The 19,429-nt window shown below is 34.6% G+C and overlaps 1 protein-coding gene across 2 annotated transcripts in view; it reads right to left on the bottom strand.

The window, feature by feature from the left end:
* Positions 1–213: 213 nt before the first annotated feature.
* Positions 214–19,429, bottom strand: part of SHROOM2 (shroom family member 2) — a 241,454-nt gene continuing 222,238 nt past the window's right edge. For both annotated transcript variants that reach the window (XM_051984545.1, XM_051984544.1), the window contains 4 exons: positions 14,408–14,944; positions 11,626–11,809; positions 6,005–6,277; positions 214–3,150 (listed from right to left, as the gene is read on the bottom strand). In XM_051984545.1, coding sequence (XP_051840505.1) covers positions 2,884–3,150; positions 6,005–6,277; positions 11,626–11,809; positions 14,408–14,944 — 1,261 coding nt within the window. In that variant the 3' untranslated portion in view covers positions 214–2,883. The remainder of the gene's footprint in view (positions 3,151–6,004; positions 6,278–11,625; positions 11,810–14,407; positions 14,945–19,429) is intronic.

Here is a 19,429-nt window from a genome sequence, read left to right on the forward strand (position 1 = left end):
ATACTGATGCTGTCAGTTCCTATCAAGCTAAAAAGTCTGAGTCTATTCTTATCAACAAACTTATATTTATAATAAGAGAAGCACGGTTAATTATGTTCACTATTTAGTACTGGAAGTTTGTCTTTAGCCATTGATAAAACCATTGACTAACATGTGAAGAAGTACCCTCAGACCAACAGATCTATTAGGAACAAATCACTGATAAGCATGGGATACATTGAAATAGACACTATTTATTTCCTTTAAGTCAAGCAGTGTAATTTGCCAGTAGGTAAATGTTAAGTGTCAAGAATGAAATCTGTACACATTTTTCCACTAAAGGCTGCAGAATCCAAGCTGCAGCCAGTAACCAGGACGGAATTTTCACTATACAATGAAGTCTACAATGAAGATATAGTATAAGGTGAAGAATTAGCCATCACCTAAGAAATGCCAGAGGCAAAACATTAGCACCAGATTTTTCTTAAGCAATAATAATAGCTATTTACAAACTTATATACATGGACACACAAGAATCTTTGGGTCCCTTCTAACTAAATATTTACGAGGTAAAACAGGGAATGGGGGAGGGGCAGTGATGAACAAAGATGGTGTTTTGTCAAACAGATAAGTGAGCACTCTGTATTGCTATGTGTGAGAGAAACACCTAAATCAAAGAATTAGATACAGACAAAAATTATATTATTCACATTACACATACATTTATCATCAAAACAATCACAATATTGTACTATACTCTGCATCACCAAAGGGAGTACGCAGACTGCTAAAATCATGGATCTTTTAGCAAAAAAATCAGCAACATGCTCAATACACTGAATTTCCTTTAAGGGCAGGGGACAGGCAACGGGATAGGGAATTACAGATAAAAGGGAAAACATCCTATCTTTGTCTATATTTTTCTCCCTCCCTCCCTCCCCCCCAAAAAAGTACACTGAAATTCTTTTAAGTTAACTTAGCTACAGTGGAAGAGGTGGCAATCAAGGACAAAGCATATCATTTGCCCTGATATTATTTGTTATAGCAGCAAATGATTTCTGAGCAGGAGGGAGATTACTTCATTAAAAGTATAAGGGCTTTCAAACTGAAGGGTTGGGAGAGAGGCGGTAGTTTAACTTAACAGGAATAAGAACTTTGAAAAAATGATCTATGTAAGGGTAAAAAGACTGGCTTATACACGTATATACCTATGTTATGTACTCATATGTACTCATATGGGAAGAATACTTCAACGCTCCAGACTGCAAGCCCATATGTATGCAAGTATTTCAGCTTATATGTATCTCTGTACATACATATTATGTATGTGTGTGTACTGTCCTCTGACACTGTAATAAAAAAAAAAAAATCTCCTAATTAGTAACTTCATTGTGTGGGAAGTTACACAATAAAATTGACAAAAGACAGAAGTATAGACGTTGAAATTGTATTGTATTTTAGAACTGATTTCCTTATCAGCTAATTTAGTGTCTTGTCACTGTTCTTTTAAAAGTTTGTCTGGGTGTCTAGGTATAAGTGCAATTCTAACCTAACTAATTTGGAAAACATTCTGTAGAAATAGAACAATTAAAAAGTATTAAAATAATTCTTTAACAATTGTTCCCACTATGATCTAAAATATGAAGTTGTCCAAGGTTTCTTCTTGCCCTGAAATGTGCATGGAATTAGAAAATAATTTCTATGGAAGCACATTACTTTTTAAATTATCTTCTGTGAAAATAATGAGGCTAGAAACAAATGACAACAGCCTTTTCTTATGCTGGAGTTTTGTTTTTCAATGAATAAAAAACGGATACAAACTTTTAGAAAACAGTTATGAAAAGATAGTGCACAGGAATTATACATTTCAGATGGTCATTAAAAGTAGAGCGAGACAAACAACAGAATGAAATGTGCCCAAAAAAGCTTTGGTGATACTGAAACATATCAAAAGAGGGAAAGCCGTACTGAGTAGCATTACTTTAGTGTTCACAAAATGACTGTGGTATAGGGGAAAAGAAAATACAGATTATATTAAGATATTCTGGTAAAACATCAATTCCTTAATTTTAATGGCCATGCTACTGCTGGGGTTATTTTTAAAAATAATGAACTTAATCTGCAAGGAAACATCATTTGATTGGGGATAGGAGAGGAGAAAAGGGGTAGAAATAAGGGAGAAAGGAAGGCATGCACACTATTTCCTTAAGTGGTATTTCACTTTGAGAATGTCTGAGCCAACAGTTTAGGTAATCAATTTCTAAACCACTAACAAATCATTCACCTTTCCAAATTGTTAATAAATTATTATCATCTGCTAGGACCAGATAACATCATTATATGATATGATAAATTAATGCTTATAAATGACATGGAACAGATATGAAAATGCAGCCCTGCTCTCTGGATGAATTATTAAAGATCTGCACCATAATTTTCTTCCCCCTGATGTCTCATTTCCTTGCTAAGGCTGCACGCCGTCCACATACTCATTTAAACTGGGTTCATCAACAATCCGCACAGCATCTGAAGACGGGAAAAACAGTAGCTATTTCATTAAAAAATTATCTGCATGCACTACTGGAACAGACTTCACAACACACCAAATTTGAAGCTTAAAATTCTCTAGTTTCATTTGCAGTCATTTCAAAAGATGGAAGGTTAAGATGAACAAATGAGCTCATCAATGAGAAGGAACTAAAAAAATTTAAATACATCATTCAAACAAAATAAACAAGGAAGTTATTGCTCTTATAAAATAGCAATTTTGCTATTTTTTTTTTTTTTAGGACTCTTTGCACAGGGCATAAATATAAACTGGGTTCTCTCCCCCCTCCCCACTTTGCACACTCAGAACGTGGCCCGAAAACTCCATTCCGGTCCTCCACCAGGGCGTTTCTCAGCTTACTTAGCCCGTTCTGGGGGGAGGCTTTCAGTCAAACACTTCAGCTGCTCTTCGCCCAGCTTAATTTTATCTTCTAGTTCTCGTTGCTCAATGATGAGAGCTGACTTCATCTTCACGAAGTGCTCATAGTCAGCCAGGCTTTCCCCACTCAGGTAGCTGGCCAGAATGTCAAAGACGATGCGCTCCCGGCGGTCCAGATTCTCTTTGAGCTCCTTCGCATCCTCGTGCTGGCGTGTGAGCAGTTTTTGCTTCTCAAGGAGCGTTCGCTAGAGACAAGAGAAACCATGATGTTTAGGGAGTAAGTATCAAGATGAGTAAGGCATGGGACCGCAAAATAGGAAAGAGAGTTCTTTTGACCACATATAAGACACTGTCTCTTTTTTTCCCCATCCTCCTTCCTCCACTTTTGACTTCTGCTTGCTACTGTAGGAACTAGATGAGAAATTTCATTATTTTAGGGAATCCCTAGATCAGGAAATTGCTTCTACCAATAACAGCAAACAATTTGTTTTAATAGGTTTGAAAGGAATTAGGTTACTATGCATGGGAATAGGTATTAGTATTATGATTTTATTCATACAAAGAATGTTTGCTGTTTCTGAAACCTATCATCTTAAAAAGTGACTTGTATAGGATCACAAAGTTAGAATATACTGATAGACTTGGCTCTTTCCAACAATGAGATCATTGAGTGTGATCTTGTGATGAAGAGAGCCATTTACACCCAAAGAGAGGACTGTGGGAACTGAGTGTGGACCACAACATAGATTTTCACTCTTTTTGTTGTTGTTTGCTTGCATTTTGTTTTCTTTCTCATTTTTTCTTTTTTGATTGGATTTTTCTTGTGCAGCAAGATTATTGTATAAATATGTATACATATATTGGATTTAACATATACTGAATTACTTGCCATCTAGAGGAGGAGGTGGGGGAAAGAAGTGGAAAATTTGGAACACAAGGTTGTGTAAGTCAATGTTGAAAAATTATCCATGCATATGTTTTGAAAATAAAAAGCTTTAATTAAAAAAACAAACAAACAAACAAACAAAAAACCAAAGTTAAAATATACCAGTCAGGATTTGACTTGGGCCTTTCTGGCTCCCAGCTATCTATTATAGTGTTTTCTTTCACAATATTTGCCTTAATAGAATAATAAGTTACTATTGGAAAGGAAGATCCTCTTTAGGCATTTATATGGAAAACAATCTTTAAGGTGATTTGCAGTCCTAACATTCTGTAATTCTAAAAATCAAAGAATCCATTATCTTCTCTCATATACCTGCTCCCTCTAAACTTTCATCTCCATTAAGAGTATCACCATCTGATAAGGCTTCCAATCCTGAGACAATACCTGATTTCCCCTCCTTGCCTTTACCTCCATTATCCAGTTAGTTGCAGAGTCCTTTTATAAACCTCACAGGTTCATTGATATATATTCCTCAAAAGGGCTCTATTATGTTGTACTGTTATTGAACAAAAATTACTAAGACTTTTTTTTTTTAAAACATATCTGCATCTTGAATTTCAAACCAAATAATAAAACTCCATGTAAGCAATAGTCTATACTTTCTTATATTCTCAACAAGTGTTTAATTTATTGAAGGAATGAATTAGACTAGGAAGGGATAGAGATTTTAAAAATTAAATTAAATTTTAAATTAAATATAAAAATTAAAATTAAATCAACTGAAGTGAGAGGAGACACTGTTATTTTTCTAAATGAAATTATCTTCAATTTTTAGATCATAATTAAACATGGCTCTACTTCATACATTCTGTGGCCTAGATAAACTGGACTTCCTGTAGGTCCTCACAAATAATACTTCTGAGTCTTTGCACTGATTTTATATTACATTCCTGGAATGTACCCCTTTTTCAATTTTACCTCCTAAAATGCCTACCTTTTCCCCCTTTAAGTTTAGTCCAAATGTTACTTGGCACATGAGTCTTTCCCAATTCCCCTTAAGTAATGGTGCTTTATTTTCCCCTCCAAAAGAAAATTCCTTGATGTGGTATGTACGTGGGTGTGTACACACATATTCTCAGATAATATATGAGCCCCTTGAGGGAAAAGTCTATTTCATTTTTGTAGCTGTATTCCCCCAGGGCCTAGCACAATGCCAGGCATATATACATATGTTTATATCTCTATCTATATATAGATATAGATATAGATAGATAGATATATAGATATAGATATAGTAGAGGCTTAATGAAAATGCTATTGAACAACTGCTGGATAATTTTAAATCCAATGATCCCATGACCTTACACACACACACACACACACACACACACACACACACACACACACACACATTTCATGATGTTCTTAAGAAAGTATATAATATCCTTAAAAAATAATCCTATTTTCCTCACTATATTTTCTTTCATCTGCAAAGACTACTGGACATGATAATGAGTAGCTATATGGACATGAGAGTGTCACTTAACTTGATTATCTGCAAAATGCATATAGTTAATACTTATGCCATCTGATTCCTATGAATACTGTGAGGAAAGCACTTTACAAATTTTTTAATGTTTACATAAATTCAATCTATTATTACTACTTCAATATTTCTAAGTGGATGTTTCCTTCTCTAATGTAGCAAATTTATTGAGTTATTATTATTTCAATATTTCTAAAGATCTAGGTGCATGGTATTTCCTTCACCAATGCCATGTATTTACATAAATTAAAATTTATGTGAATCTGAATTATTATTGTTACTTTAATATTTCTAAAGACCTGGATGTAAGTTTTTTCTTCACTAATATGAAACCCTCTCCATGCCTTAGTAAATGTTACCTTGATTACCATGACCAAAATCTCTTCCCCCAAAAAACCAAAAACAAATCTAAACATATCTAAAATGTATCCAAAACACCCATCATCACTTAGTAGAACAACTTTTAGTGATGAAATTTTTTGAATGTAGCCAGATTGGTTCTCAGATGGTCCAATGTTCAAACTTTTTTAAACTAGATAAGGCCTTCTAAAGCTTAACCTCTGTTGGAATAACCTGTGAGGACCTAGGGTCAACTCTAGGCCATGAGAAAAGATTTCAGGATAGAAGCTTTGGGGGAAGATGGGCGTGTGTGTGTGTAAATAATTACCTGTTCTTCAGGTGATGTATTTTCATCCAAGTTATTCAGGGCATTTTCCACTCGGGCTAGTCTTCCAGAAAGGGACAAAAGGAGATTCACCACTTTATCCAGGTCTCCAATGAACATCCTGAACTTGTCAAATTCATTTGGTTTGCACACATCTTTCACAATGGCTTCCACCTCATCCCCTAGTGCATTGTTGTTCTGAATGTCCTCCAGGAGAGTCTCACGGGCTTCCCGTAGCACCTTCAGTTTTCGGCTGATGCTGTCAATGAGCTCCTGCTGTGGAGGGGCAAGAATGCACAAAACATATTTAACATCTGCCAAGAAGATGAAAACATTAATTGCTGTGGCAAAACTTCATTAATTCAAAACAAAGTAGAATCTATGAATGGGCTGAAGTTTATCTTGGATCATATAAAAAAACAAAACAAGAGAATTATGGAAAAGACAGAATTATTGAGGGCTAGAAGTTAAATTTTTACTACCACCATTACTATTATTAGGGCACTTACTACCATTTACTACTATTAAATTACCTATTTCTATTTTACTTTATGAGTGATATTTCATTTGATTCTCGCAAAACCTCTGTAATATATGTAACATTATTAGTCCTATTTTATAGATGAAAAAAAAAAATGGGGGCTAGGAAAAGTTGTGACTTGCCAGGATATATATTTAGTGGCAGGAATTGAAATCAGATCTTCCTGACACCAAGTTCAGTGATTCATCTCCTATACTACCTAGCTACCATATGATCTATTGTAGTTGGGTCAATACTATTTTATGATTATGAAAAGTCTATCTGTACTATCTGTATAATAGCAACTACTTTTAATTAGTGACAATATAATATAGTAGAAAAAATGCTATTCTTGGAGTCAGTAAAGACCCAATTTTGAATCTTACTATTGAAACTTGGCTTTGTGACTAGGAACAATTTGTTTAATATTTCTAATATTTGCTTCCTCATGAGGATAATCATAACTATAAAACCTACCTGGTGAGTTTGTTATGAGGCTTAAATAAGATCATAAATAGAAAATAATTTGTAAGTCTTTAGATGCTATAAAGACATTAGCTATTATTATTTTAATTTCTTTAACAAGATTACAGAGACCTCATGAACTATTTTTATTGAGCACTTTTTTAAGACTTCCAAATGAAACATAACATGAATAAAACTTATTTAAACCTAGTAACTCTATTGTTTTTCTTTATTTTGTGGGTGGATCTCTTGTGGCAGATTTATGGGAGGACAAATATTAGGTATGATACATGGAGTAAGACAATTGGAAGAAGTACCCACATCAATGAAACTATACTATCCATTGAAATATTTATCCCATTATGTAAGTTTCTTGCAAACATAGAGAAAAGTAATGAAATCACTTCTATCATTCAATTTTAAAATAATATTTAAGATTTTTTTTTCATGTCAAATCCTAGATGGAAAACCATGATAAAAGAAAAAAAAAAAAACACACAAACCTCCATATAATGAAGTAACATGATTAAACTTATTGCAAGCTGATACAGCAAGACATGATAAAATGTTAATTCTTTGAGCACTTTTAGTTCTATGTCTGATGACTAAAATGTTTTCTACCTATGAGCATTCACTCCTAGTGTACCTAGTCTAAGACACGTATAGTGTTGGTCACTTGTAAAAGATGCCTCAGGCCAAAATAATACCAGTAAGATGATCATTTCTATTTCATAGATGGAAGGAGATAAGTAGCACCATGGAGATAACCACGAAATTCAAAGTCACTGAGTCACCTCCACAGCTTAAACCTAAAAATCAGAAAAGACCACGGTCCCCCTTTCTAATAACCACATCCTGGGTCTCAGAGGTGCTGGGGGATTCTAGCTCATTACATAAACATATAAGAAATGCTGGCTGAAAAAAGATGTGGCTGTTGAGCTAAATAAAAAGCCAAATGCAAATCAAGCCAAGGAAAAAGGAAAAGATCTGAATCTCAAAATTCACTGAGTTTAGAAATCAATTCACATATGAAAAAGCCAACATTTTATTCAACATTGGAATTTTTAAATCAGTTCAAGCCAAGAACAAACCACATTTCAGCAAGGGGTAAGAGGTGTCATGACCTTATAAACCATGTCTGTGAAGTTGAACTCCATGTCCCTCTAAACTAATAATTAATATAAGAAGAAGTAATTAAAGGCAATAGCCTCTTTTCTGTCTGTGGGAAATATACCAGAATGAATAAGTAACATGAGTGCTGACTAAACACCCCTGACCCTCTATGGCTTCTAAGATGGAGATAAATAATTCTTCAAGAAAACTGTGATATAGGTTTTCATTAGGCTCAAATAAGACCAAAAAAAGAGTGACTCTAAAGACCTTAACTTAAAAGCAGAGGGAGTTAAAAGGTATCCCTCCTTCGGGTTAAATTTGTCTTTGGCTTATCAGTATGTTGAAATACTCAAAGAGATTAAAATGGTAAAGCAGTCTTATAGGATATACATTCCTACTGACTGATTAATCTGTAGAGCTTTTGCTCCTAAATACACAGGGAACTTCTAAATTACTTTAGATTAACCAGGTCAAGTCTTATTTGCTCAGAATGCTTACACATTTCTCTCTTATTAATTCTAGTGTTTTGAGAGCCTTCCTCCCCCCCCCCCCCCCATGATCCATTCAAACCTTATGTATGTTCATTTCTTATCTATCATTTTCTGTTTAGCAGTTGCCTTTTATTTATTTATTTTTTAATGCAGCTTGCTCTAAATCAACTTCAAAATTCCATGGTAATGAATAGCACTGTTTTTTTTTTTCCAAGCACAGTATTACTCAGATAACAACTATATGATAAAAAAGGAGGATTTCTGTTCCTCTTTTCCATGTCACTCCTATGTTGAAGGAAATATTTTAAGAATAGAAGCATATTTCGGTGACTTTATATTGGTAGGAAACAATTTTTCAGCATACTCATTTCTGCTTTAAAAAACACTGCCAAAAAGGGTAACAAGACAATCCCATGGTCAAGCTAGAACTGGAGCATTTGAAAGGTAATTGATTTACAGACATACCAATGTTTTCATTAAAAGAAGATAAAACATAAAGGATTTAGATAGCAGGTAAGGGAAAGGGGGGAAAGATAAAGAAAAAAGAAGCTACAGAAGATGATAAAGTTGTAAAAGGATAAAGAAAGGACAGAGAAAGTGTGTGGATTCAGAAGAGCTGAAAAAGAGCATTTAATAGGAAGGCAATATTTTTTAAGCAAGTTAAATCAGCAGGGGATTGTTTGGGTGAGCTATCTATATACCAAGAGAGAAAAGCATAGTCTAGTTTAGAGCAATACTTCAAGTAGATTCTAGGGGAAAGCTACTTGAATGGTAGCTAGTTCAGTTTAGTAGAAAGAACAATGGACCTAGGAGGCAGAGGACTTGGTTCAAATCCAAGCTAAAAATGCCTCAGTTTCCTCATTTGGAAAAAAAAAAAATCAGGGTTTCTCTTTCAGCTTTAATTATATTCATATGAACTAGATAATTTTTAAGATTCATTGCAACTCAAAATCCTGAGATAATAAGCTTAAAACTAGAATTTAGTGGAAGATTTGAGGTGACAGAAGTTGTTGCCTAAAACCTGATGAAGAAAATAGTTTTAGTTTTTCACTAATTAGAATATGGAATTTCTTTTTCTGTCGAGAATAAAATTTAGCACTTCCATCAAGAAGGTCATAAAATAACAATGAAGTCTTTTTGTTTTTAAGGGAAAGAAAAAGCACCATAATTCTTAGGATCAAAAAAAGGGACCTCAAGTTTTCCTGAGTTTGGCCTAAGTCCAAATGAAGCATATTTATTTCCATTTACTACAGGCCCACATTTTGTATAAGGATATTACATAATTGCATGACTGTTCAAGAAATGAGAAAAGTTAAACAGGGCAATTAAGTGTTGGGCAAAAAAAGCTATCTTATGTTCAAAATCAGAGAAGAATGGATATTCCATTAATCACTTGACTAAAGTGATGTAAAATGGGTCTCTTTTAGTAAAATTACAAAAAACATTTATTAAGAGTGAAAATAGAAGTTTATAACAGAAAGTCTTCTACAGTCTGGAGAAAAGCCTCTAATGACCTATTTACTACTGAACTGCAGATATTTTGTGATAAAAGAAAATGAAAATAGTTCAAGAGCTTGCCTTTGGTGATGCAAAAGGATAAACGAATAGCTAAATGCCCAACAGAAGAGTGAGAATAGGTTTCCAGAAAGCTTTTAAAACAAGCTATACTTTTTTTTCCTCCTAAGGAATAATGCAGTAACACATTACCATCACCATCATCATCACCATTGTTACTTATTATGATGTCACATTTATATAACATTTTAAAAACTGCAAACCACTTTACAACTATGATATCTCATTTTTATCCTCATGATCACTCAGGGAAGTATGTGCCATTATTGTATTATTGTCACTAAAGGAAATCGAGATAAATGATTAAATGACTTGTCTGGGGAAATGTAGCTAATGAGTATTTGAGGCTGGATTTGAACCTTGTCAGCTTCAGTTCTAGTGCTAGTTGTCTCAAGAAGGCATTACGAAACTACTATTCATATCATGCATATAAGAAAACTAGAGAATAGTATGAATTATTGGTATGTGAGGGAAACAAATCAAATTGTACCTTTTCCCACCAACAGGACTCCAGAAAGATTGACAAAATAATGAAATTATCTTTGGATGAAATTAAATCTCTAATTACAAATTGAAATCCTGAAAAGAAAAACCAAAAGTGCCATGCCTGGCACACAGTAGCTGCTTACCAAATGTTTCTTGACATCAAACACTTTTCTAGCAAATTTCACATTGTGTTTAAATCTGAAGCCCAGTGTTAGGTATACAATGAATCTAATACAAACATAAGAGATGTTCATGAATTCATGCTAATGGAATGAAAATAATTTTTAGAAATTAAAACTATCCCACCCCTTTTGTCTCCTAATTTGGAGATGGTGAAGGAATTTGAAGTGCAAGTGATAACACTGAGTGTGAAGGGTTATGACCTAAGCAGGACTGATTGAGAGTTGTGAAATGATTTGTCTTGGGCCATTCTTTCATTTTTATGCTTTCTATAAAAGATAATTCTGTAACAGAGAGTCTATTTATTCAACTCGGGGGTCAAGCACCCAGATTTCTGACGAACATTAAATATAGATGAAACTCCTTTTGTGATAAAAGAAATGAGCCAAGGGAAACCACACTGCGATGGAATCAGAAGTCACATCAGGTCAGTTTCAAACAAAGCCAAGAGCTAAAGAAATCAATAAAACCGATCTGGCACCTGTTTTCATCATTACACAATGCTAGGGAGGACCCACGGCCACAACGCCCAATGCCAGCACAGCCAAGTTCACCTCAAGTGGCCTAACCACAAAGAGTTAAACTTCAAAGTACCATATACAAGGTGAACATCATACCACTGTGTTGACTGTACCAAATAAACAAGGTGCTGTGTCCAGGACTTGGTCAGGAGCCCTCAGCTTCAAGGATGCCAAATAAAAACTTAATACAGGCCTTGAGCTCAAAATTTTTGTGTGTGATTATTATTTCCTTCTCCCTTCCCCCCTTCAACTTAGAATCTCAGTCCATTCTACCTTCTTCTCTGACAGGTCATGGTCAAGCTCATCTTCAGAATCCTCTGCAATCTGCTGTTGTTGCTGCTGCTGTTCCTGCATGTCCTTCATTTTAATCAGAAGCTCAGCTTTCGGTGCAGATGTACTGTAGTAAGTGGAATTGGTTGTCAGGGAGATAACTGACGTCACGCTCTGTTCGTCTTTTCTGATTTAAAAAGTCAAAACTTTAATTAGCCAATAACCAGTGCAATGGATGTTTCCCCTCAATCCTGTCCCTTGGGTGATAACAAGTATAGTAAATGTAACTTTTATGGGGAGATACATGAATGGATCTGGAGATGAAGGGAAAAAGGGCTCATTTCCTTCCCTCCCCCCCAAAAAAACTAGCAGTCATCAAAGCCTGTAAATATATATAATAAAAGAGAAATAAGTCAAACATACAGCTGAAACATCTATTTTTAAGTAGTATTTTAATTATAATTTAGGTTCAGATAAATTCTCAGAATTAGAAGGAAACTGATTATCTAAATTAATTACAATTTAGGTTTAAATAAATTCTCAAACAGTTAAGAAGGAAACTGATTATCTAGTCTAACCTCTCTCACTTTACATCAGAAAACTTGAGACTAGAAAATTAAATTACTAGTATAAGGTAATTCTTTTAGAATTAATAAATATTGGAGTTAGAAAGAGGTTGAGAAAAGTTGGTGGTTACAGGGACAGAACTGAACAATAACTTGGGAAGGCCCTCAAAAAATTGATATGATCTGGTATGGAGTATTTAATGGAAAAATATAGACAAGAATCACTAAAGATAAGAACACATGGAAGATCTGAGCTTGCATCTGTAGAAGAACACTTAAGTACTCACACTTGATGAAACTAAAGTTATTTAAAAACTTTTTCAACATATGAGCCTGATAAATGAAAGCTGACATGTTGATAAACAAAATAAGTGTGTTTAAAATGTACCTGTAGATCTTTTAAATTTTTTTTTCTTAGAATCCCATTTAAACTTAGTGCTTTAAATTTCTAAAAGCTAATAGAGCGAAGCAGTCCAGGTCCTATGAAAACTAGGAAATAATCATCCCTGGCAGAAAAAAAAAAGTAAGTGACATGGTTTGGATTCCCTTACCAAATGGTACCCATGTAGGTTTGTAGGTCAAGCAGCCTCCTATTCTGACCAGTTTGTAAAATTTGGCATGGTAATTCAGAGTCATCACAGTGCCTAGCATGGTCTGTTATACACATATGAAAAAGTCAATAAACACTGATGAAATACTCACTTCCATTTTTCAGTTGAGAAAACTGAGGCAAACAGAGTTAATGCAGATAGTAATAGTATGAGTGTGGATTTGAATTCAGGGACATTGGATATGAACAGTCTGAAATGACCTAGGTTCCCAAATCTAATCTATACTGGGCCTGACCTATATATATGACCTCTAGAACTAATCTATTCCTATGAAAATAGTCTCTGAACAGGAGATTCTAGGAATTAGGATAAAAACTGCTAATGACCTAAAACATGGTTGAAAAGCAAGAAAAATACATTTATTTATTATAGTCAGTCTCTCTCTCTCTGTCTTTCTATCTCTCTGTCTCCCCCACACACACACTTCCACGCCTGTCCTCTCTTCCCCCCCCTCCCCCCATTAGCTTTGACTGTAGGGAAATCATTCACTGTAGAATCCCTGACAGAATTTTATTACTATTAAATAATTTCTAATGCTGCTAAAATATTTATTATCAGTGAAGCCCAAAAGTTCCCAAATTGTGTCTTTACATTTGCCATCATTTCTTTATGTCTACTTGGAATAAAGAAAATCTAGATTTATATATGTCTTTATATCACTCTGATTTTATTGATCAGGAAAATGAGGTCCAGAGAAATTACCTCTCTAACCTCAAAAACCTTGATAGATTGAGATTAGAACCTATTTTTCTTGTCTCCAGAAATGTTTTTCCCCCATAAGGGAAGGAGCCAAGTTTTAAAATCTTGTACAAAGGAATCAGAAAATGAAATAATCATAATAACTATCACCCTTAAAATTCTTGAAGACTTCATCTCTTGGGCAGCTAGGTGGCGCAGTGGATAGAGCACCAGATTTGAAGGACTTGAGTCCAAATTTGACCTCAGACACTTAACATACCACCTAGCTCTGTGACCCTGAGAAAGTCACTTAAGCCCAATTACCTCAGCAAAAAGAAAAAAAAAAGATTTCAATTCTTTTATAGCAGCCCCAATATTTTCACTATGGGGACCTCGCCTTGGAAGCTCTATTACCCAGTTTTCTTCAGTGACAAATGGGTGGATAAGTCACAAGGACAATGCTATGAATTTTACATTTTCAGAGACTTAAAAGTTACAATTTACTAATCAAAGTTAATTAATGCACAAGGAAACCACATATATAAAAATCACTTTTAAAACTTCAGCTTTCTTTACTCATCCATGAGAAAAAAAAAATTGGATCAGGAGTACTGCTATAAATCAAATGCCTTAAGCTGAGGCATAATTAATGGCAGTGTTTATTTTCCTACATTCCTATCCACCTTACATATATATCTGCCAGACACGAAAGCAATCATCTCTCAAGGAAGAGAGTTAGCCCTTGGCTTCAATTCTAAAATTTAATAAGGTGTCTCAAACAATACTGACCAACCATCATGTTGGCCTTCATCAAAACTGATGTAAGAGCCAATCCAATTACCATGAGATAAGAAATAGGGAAAAATTCCTAACATAACATTGAATCATCAGCAAAGGGAGCCATAGAATGAGTATCAAAAACCCACTTACTTTTCCTCTGTAATTTTGGGAGAAGGAACCTTTGGAAGCAACTTTCTACGTTGCTGAGCCTCTTCCAAGAGATGTTCATCTTTAGGGAAAATTCCCTCCATAAGGTCCATGGTGGTTTTTATTTTTGCATTGGGATCCAAAATATCCGCCAATGATTTATCCTTTCCAACAATTTCCCTGGCAAGTTCCTCTGACTTCAGGTCTTCCAAGGTCTTCTCTTTGGCCTTCATATAGCTGACAGGGGTGGATGCATTGCCGTACCCCAAGGCTTCAGCCGGTTGTGAGTCAGGCCCTCGGGTTTTATTCTCAGCCTCAGGCTCCACACCCTGCCTGGTGTAGGCACAGAAGCGTGAGTAGGACTGCTCAGAGGTGCTCAATGTCTTGATTTGGTCTTTTTCCAAGCCGCTGGGCAGGGCGGGAGGCTCCATGGTGCTCACAAGGTTCTGTCGACTCTCCTTCTCTGCATGGCTTTCAGAGTGGACAATTTTTATGGGGACCATCTTCACTGTGGTATTATTATCCATGACCCTCTCAATTCTGAAAAAGAAAAAAAGCAAGTTTTTTTTTTGTTATTTTTTTTTAATGCAAACTGTCACTTGGGCTTATGTTAGGATAAAATTTGAGTTCAGAATTCTCTACTTTTTGTTGGTTTATTCTACATGTACAACTTGGACCTTAGATTTAGTCCTCAGGCTCCCCTATCCTCCAAAATCTGTATCAAACACACCAGGCCTGCTAATGTTTTTATAATGGTAGGGGAGTTAACAACTAATTTTTTAAAAAATAAATGACTTAAAGTCTTTTAAACTACTAACAAATGGTACACATTAATTTATTTTTTTAAAGCTTCCTGGTAGAAAAATTTGAATTTCTACAGAAGGAGGAGGTAGAGGGAGAAGAAAAGAGAAGAGAAGAGAAGAGAAGAGAAGAGAAGAGAAGAGAAGAGAAGAGAAGAGAAGAGAAGAGAAGAGAAGAGAAGAGAAGAGAAGAGAAGAGAAGAGAAGAGAAGAGAAGAGAAGAGAGAAGAGAAGAGAAGAGAAGAGAAGAGAAGAGAAGAGAAGAGAAAAAGAATAAGTATGTCTGTTCAAAGGAGGATTGTTTTATCCGTGCCATCCTACAGTTGGGATCCCCTCACAGTATGCTGCTAAGCCATTTGTATGAAAAACAATACAGATGTATTCAATCAAGACAAGAGAAGTTGTAAGTAATTAAAAAAAAAAAAATCCTGGATAAACAACAGTGCAGTTTGCTAGTTTACAATGGGCCCTGCATGTTCTGAAAGGAAAAAAAAAACAAACCAGGAACAGATGCACAGAATTGTTTCAGGCTCAGGGAGCGGAGAAACTACTACCATAATTGTGTGGGTTTGGTACATTCAGAACTAGTGAAGCTACTCTGCTGTAATTTTAAAATATCTGTTTCTCATCTTTTCAATGGTGACTAAAAGACAGGATCAGCTTCCTTCACTGCATGTATGGGTGTGGCCCACAAGGCAAAATTTATTTGTTCTCAAGTTTCCTCCTTTTCTCTCCTTTTCTCTCGCTAGCAACAAATTATTGAGGATATGTGTTTTTTGAGTTATGTATCAATATATTCCAACATCAATCACCCCTCAGCAAACATACAAATTGTGTCTTTCTTCTCTTTTCAGCCTAACACACTTGAATAAGACAGACAAGATAAGGAAAAAGAAAAAAAAAACCTAATAGTCAAAAAATTTCAATTAGAATATCACACTCATCACTCTTTATACATGGAATATAAAAAATCTGAATCTGTCTAGGTCTATTTCCTTGATTTTCCTGGTGTGTAAAATGAGTGTCAGATAAATGACCTTTACAAAAGCTAATGACAGACCTGGCCAGGAACCTGTTTCTCAGGATTTCAGGAATATTCCTATTTTCTCCCCATAACGGAAAGGAGAGGGGAAAGGAAAAAAACCAAGGTTTTTTTTGTTGTTGGTTTTTTTTTTTTAATTTGTATGTAGAAACAAAGAAATGAGAACAATAAATTCTTAAGATTATAACTCTTTTCTAGCAATGTTTATTTATTTATTTATGTATTTATTCATTCATTCATTTTTAGAGCTAAAGTTTCAGGTTATATTTCTTTCCTAAAAAATGATTCCTCTTTCATACTTACATAGTTATAAAGTTTGTACAAAATTATATAGCTTAAAGTTTTTTTTTTTTACTGTTTTAGTGCTTACCTTGCAAAACTCTCCAAATCCCAGGAAATGACTACAAGTTTTTGCTTTCTGCTAAATCTTAATCCATTTCCAAACACCACAGCTGTCTTTAAAAACTGACAACCTGCTCCAAGGTAACCTCTTACTTTACAGCAGCTTAACCCCCATCCTTAAACAATCCAACTCACTCTAATCATACCCTCTTATCAGGAGCCCTTCAACATCAAATGCCTTTCTAGACCTGTTTAACTACATTACCAACCAAAAAGTTAGAAAGTAAACAATGAAAGGAGAACAAATCATAGTTGAAACTGTGCTATGAGAATTATTAAGATTCTTGAAGAGGCAAAAACAAGATTTTGTATTTCTGCTTTATTAAAAAAAAAAGATTTATGCACGTTACAATAAAGGTTATTAAAAATTTTAATTTGCTTTGACATTACATTTACTATGCTAGTATTGAAAAGACTTGTTCGTATGTGTGTGTGTGTATATGTATATATTCATACATACATACACACACACACACCCCTCTATTATTTGGCTTAAAACTTAATGATTAAGATGGGTCACTCTAGTACTGCATTGGAACCCCATGATATATCCAAAGTGTGTTTGATGGATCTCTGTGTGTGTGTGTGTGGTATGTATCCAACCACGCAAAAGTCATATAACACGAGAAGACATGCAAATACAGTCATCCCTAAAAATGTAGGGAGTAGACACATAAATGAAATCATGGATATGCTAGTGACAAAATAAAACTTCCTGAGAATTTAAAAAATGGATGTTAAATTTAGACTATGTTAGAGGTAGTCCAACTGTAAAAGAATTATTTTCCCTCAAAAAAAGAAATAAAATTTTGAATTAATCATGCACAAACAAAAATGGTTTTGAAAAGAGTGGTTATGATAAATGGCAGAAGCATTAAAGGTATATTTTTCAAATATTTCTTTCAGTAAGAAATCAAATTGGAAAAAAAATTATTTAAAAATAAATCAAATTGGGAGATGAGAATTAAAATACAGAATAGCTCTTGCTTAGACTATTTTTTATGCCAGGCAAGCAATGGTCACCAGAAGCATCACTTTGGAAAATAAGGTAGAGCAATAATATACTCTATCCAGGATTTTGAGATCCATTTTAAAAGGATGAGTAGGATTTGCCATGACTCCTGGACAGCTATAGAGTGCTGGGCCCAAACCTGAGGAGGACCCGAGTTCAAACTGGGTCTCAGACACTTACTTGCTGTGTGATCTTGAATAAATCATTTTAAAAACAAAACAACAATAACAAAAACTCTGCCTCAATTTCCTCACTGTAAAATGAGAACAATAAAAGAATTTACTTTCCAAGGTGGTGTGAGAATCAAATGAGTTTGTAACTAACTAAAAAAGCAATGTTTGGCACATAGTAAGTATATAAACGGTTATTATTGCTATTAGCTTAGTACATTCTTTCAGACTAGCCAAGAGCACATGTACCTTCACTTTAGGCAACTTAGTCTAATGTGGAATCATTTTAACCAAGCATTCACAAATCATGGCATCTAGTATATATTACAATCAGTTCCCAATTAATCCAAATAATGAATCCCTGAAGTGGTCACATGTATTTGGAGTTGAACTATTTGAAACTATATAGTTATTTACTTCTAGACCAATGGAAATACATAGTGTGATTCAAATAAAGTGACCAAAACAAGGGAATTTGTTATTTGTATTAATCAGGATCTAGCTATAAATTTCATCCCCTAATGTTTCCTTTCTACAATGACTTAGTGATATACTACAAGATCAATATTTGTAAACTTATAGGCAGGATTAAACAAGTTATTTTAAATCTAGCTTATTATTCAAGAGAATAAAATAAATTTCTCTATTATTTTTAAGGGCCAGTTGATCAATCATACATCATCTTCTAAGGAACATTAAGGCAAAATTTGGAGAGACACCCTACCATGTTGGTTTCAGGGTGGTGATTTTTTAAAAGATCATAATCCCAAAGTACCATTTACATTATGGAGATGCAGTGATCAATAAAGTTAGACAAAGTACCCACATTAACAAAATTATAACTTCTTACAGTCTTAACACTAACAGATATGCACAGACAGGACTGGCAAGATGCTTTACAAGACTGGACTGGGCTTCAGAGTTTTTGGTATTATTGGTGTTTTTGTTTTGTTTTTGCGGGGGAGGGAGGAAGTGTTGCACATCACAGATTTGTTCACCATATCAAGTTTCAAATTCAAAGCTTTGTAAAGTCTAAAATGATTTGATCTTGGATCTTGCCACTATGCCCAAAGGGCCATCACAAACTGTATACCCTTTGATCCAGCAGTATCTCTACTGAGCCTGTATCCTAAAGAGATCTTGAAGGAGGGAAAAGGACCCACATGTGCAAAAAATGTTTGTAGCAGCCCTTTTTGTAGTGGCAAGAACCTGAAAACTGAGTGGATGCCCATCAGTTGGAGAATGGCTGGAATGTTATGTATTGTTATCTTATGTTATGTAAATTATGGTATTTAATGTAATGGAATATTATCGTTCTATAAGAAATGATGAGCAGGCTGATTTCAGAAAAGACAACTTATATGAACTGATATTGGGTAAAACAAGCAGAAGCAAGAAAATACTATACCTAGCCACAGCAAGATTATGTGATGATGCAAGACAATTTCAATAGATTTGGGATGGGAGACTGAATGCAGATTTAAAGCACACTATTTTCGTGTGTGTGTGTGTGTGTGTGTGTGTGTGTGTGTTTGCTTTTTCTTCCTTTTTGATTTTTCTTTTACAACATGTCCAATATGGAAACATGTTTCAAATGAT

This window comes from Antechinus flavipes, chromosome 3, assembly GCF_016432865.1.
Source record: "Antechinus flavipes isolate AdamAnt ecotype Samford, QLD, Australia chromosome 3, AdamAnt_v2, whole genome shotgun sequence".
Classification (NCBI taxonomy): domain Eukaryota; kingdom Metazoa; phylum Chordata; class Mammalia; order Dasyuromorphia; family Dasyuridae; genus Antechinus; species Antechinus flavipes.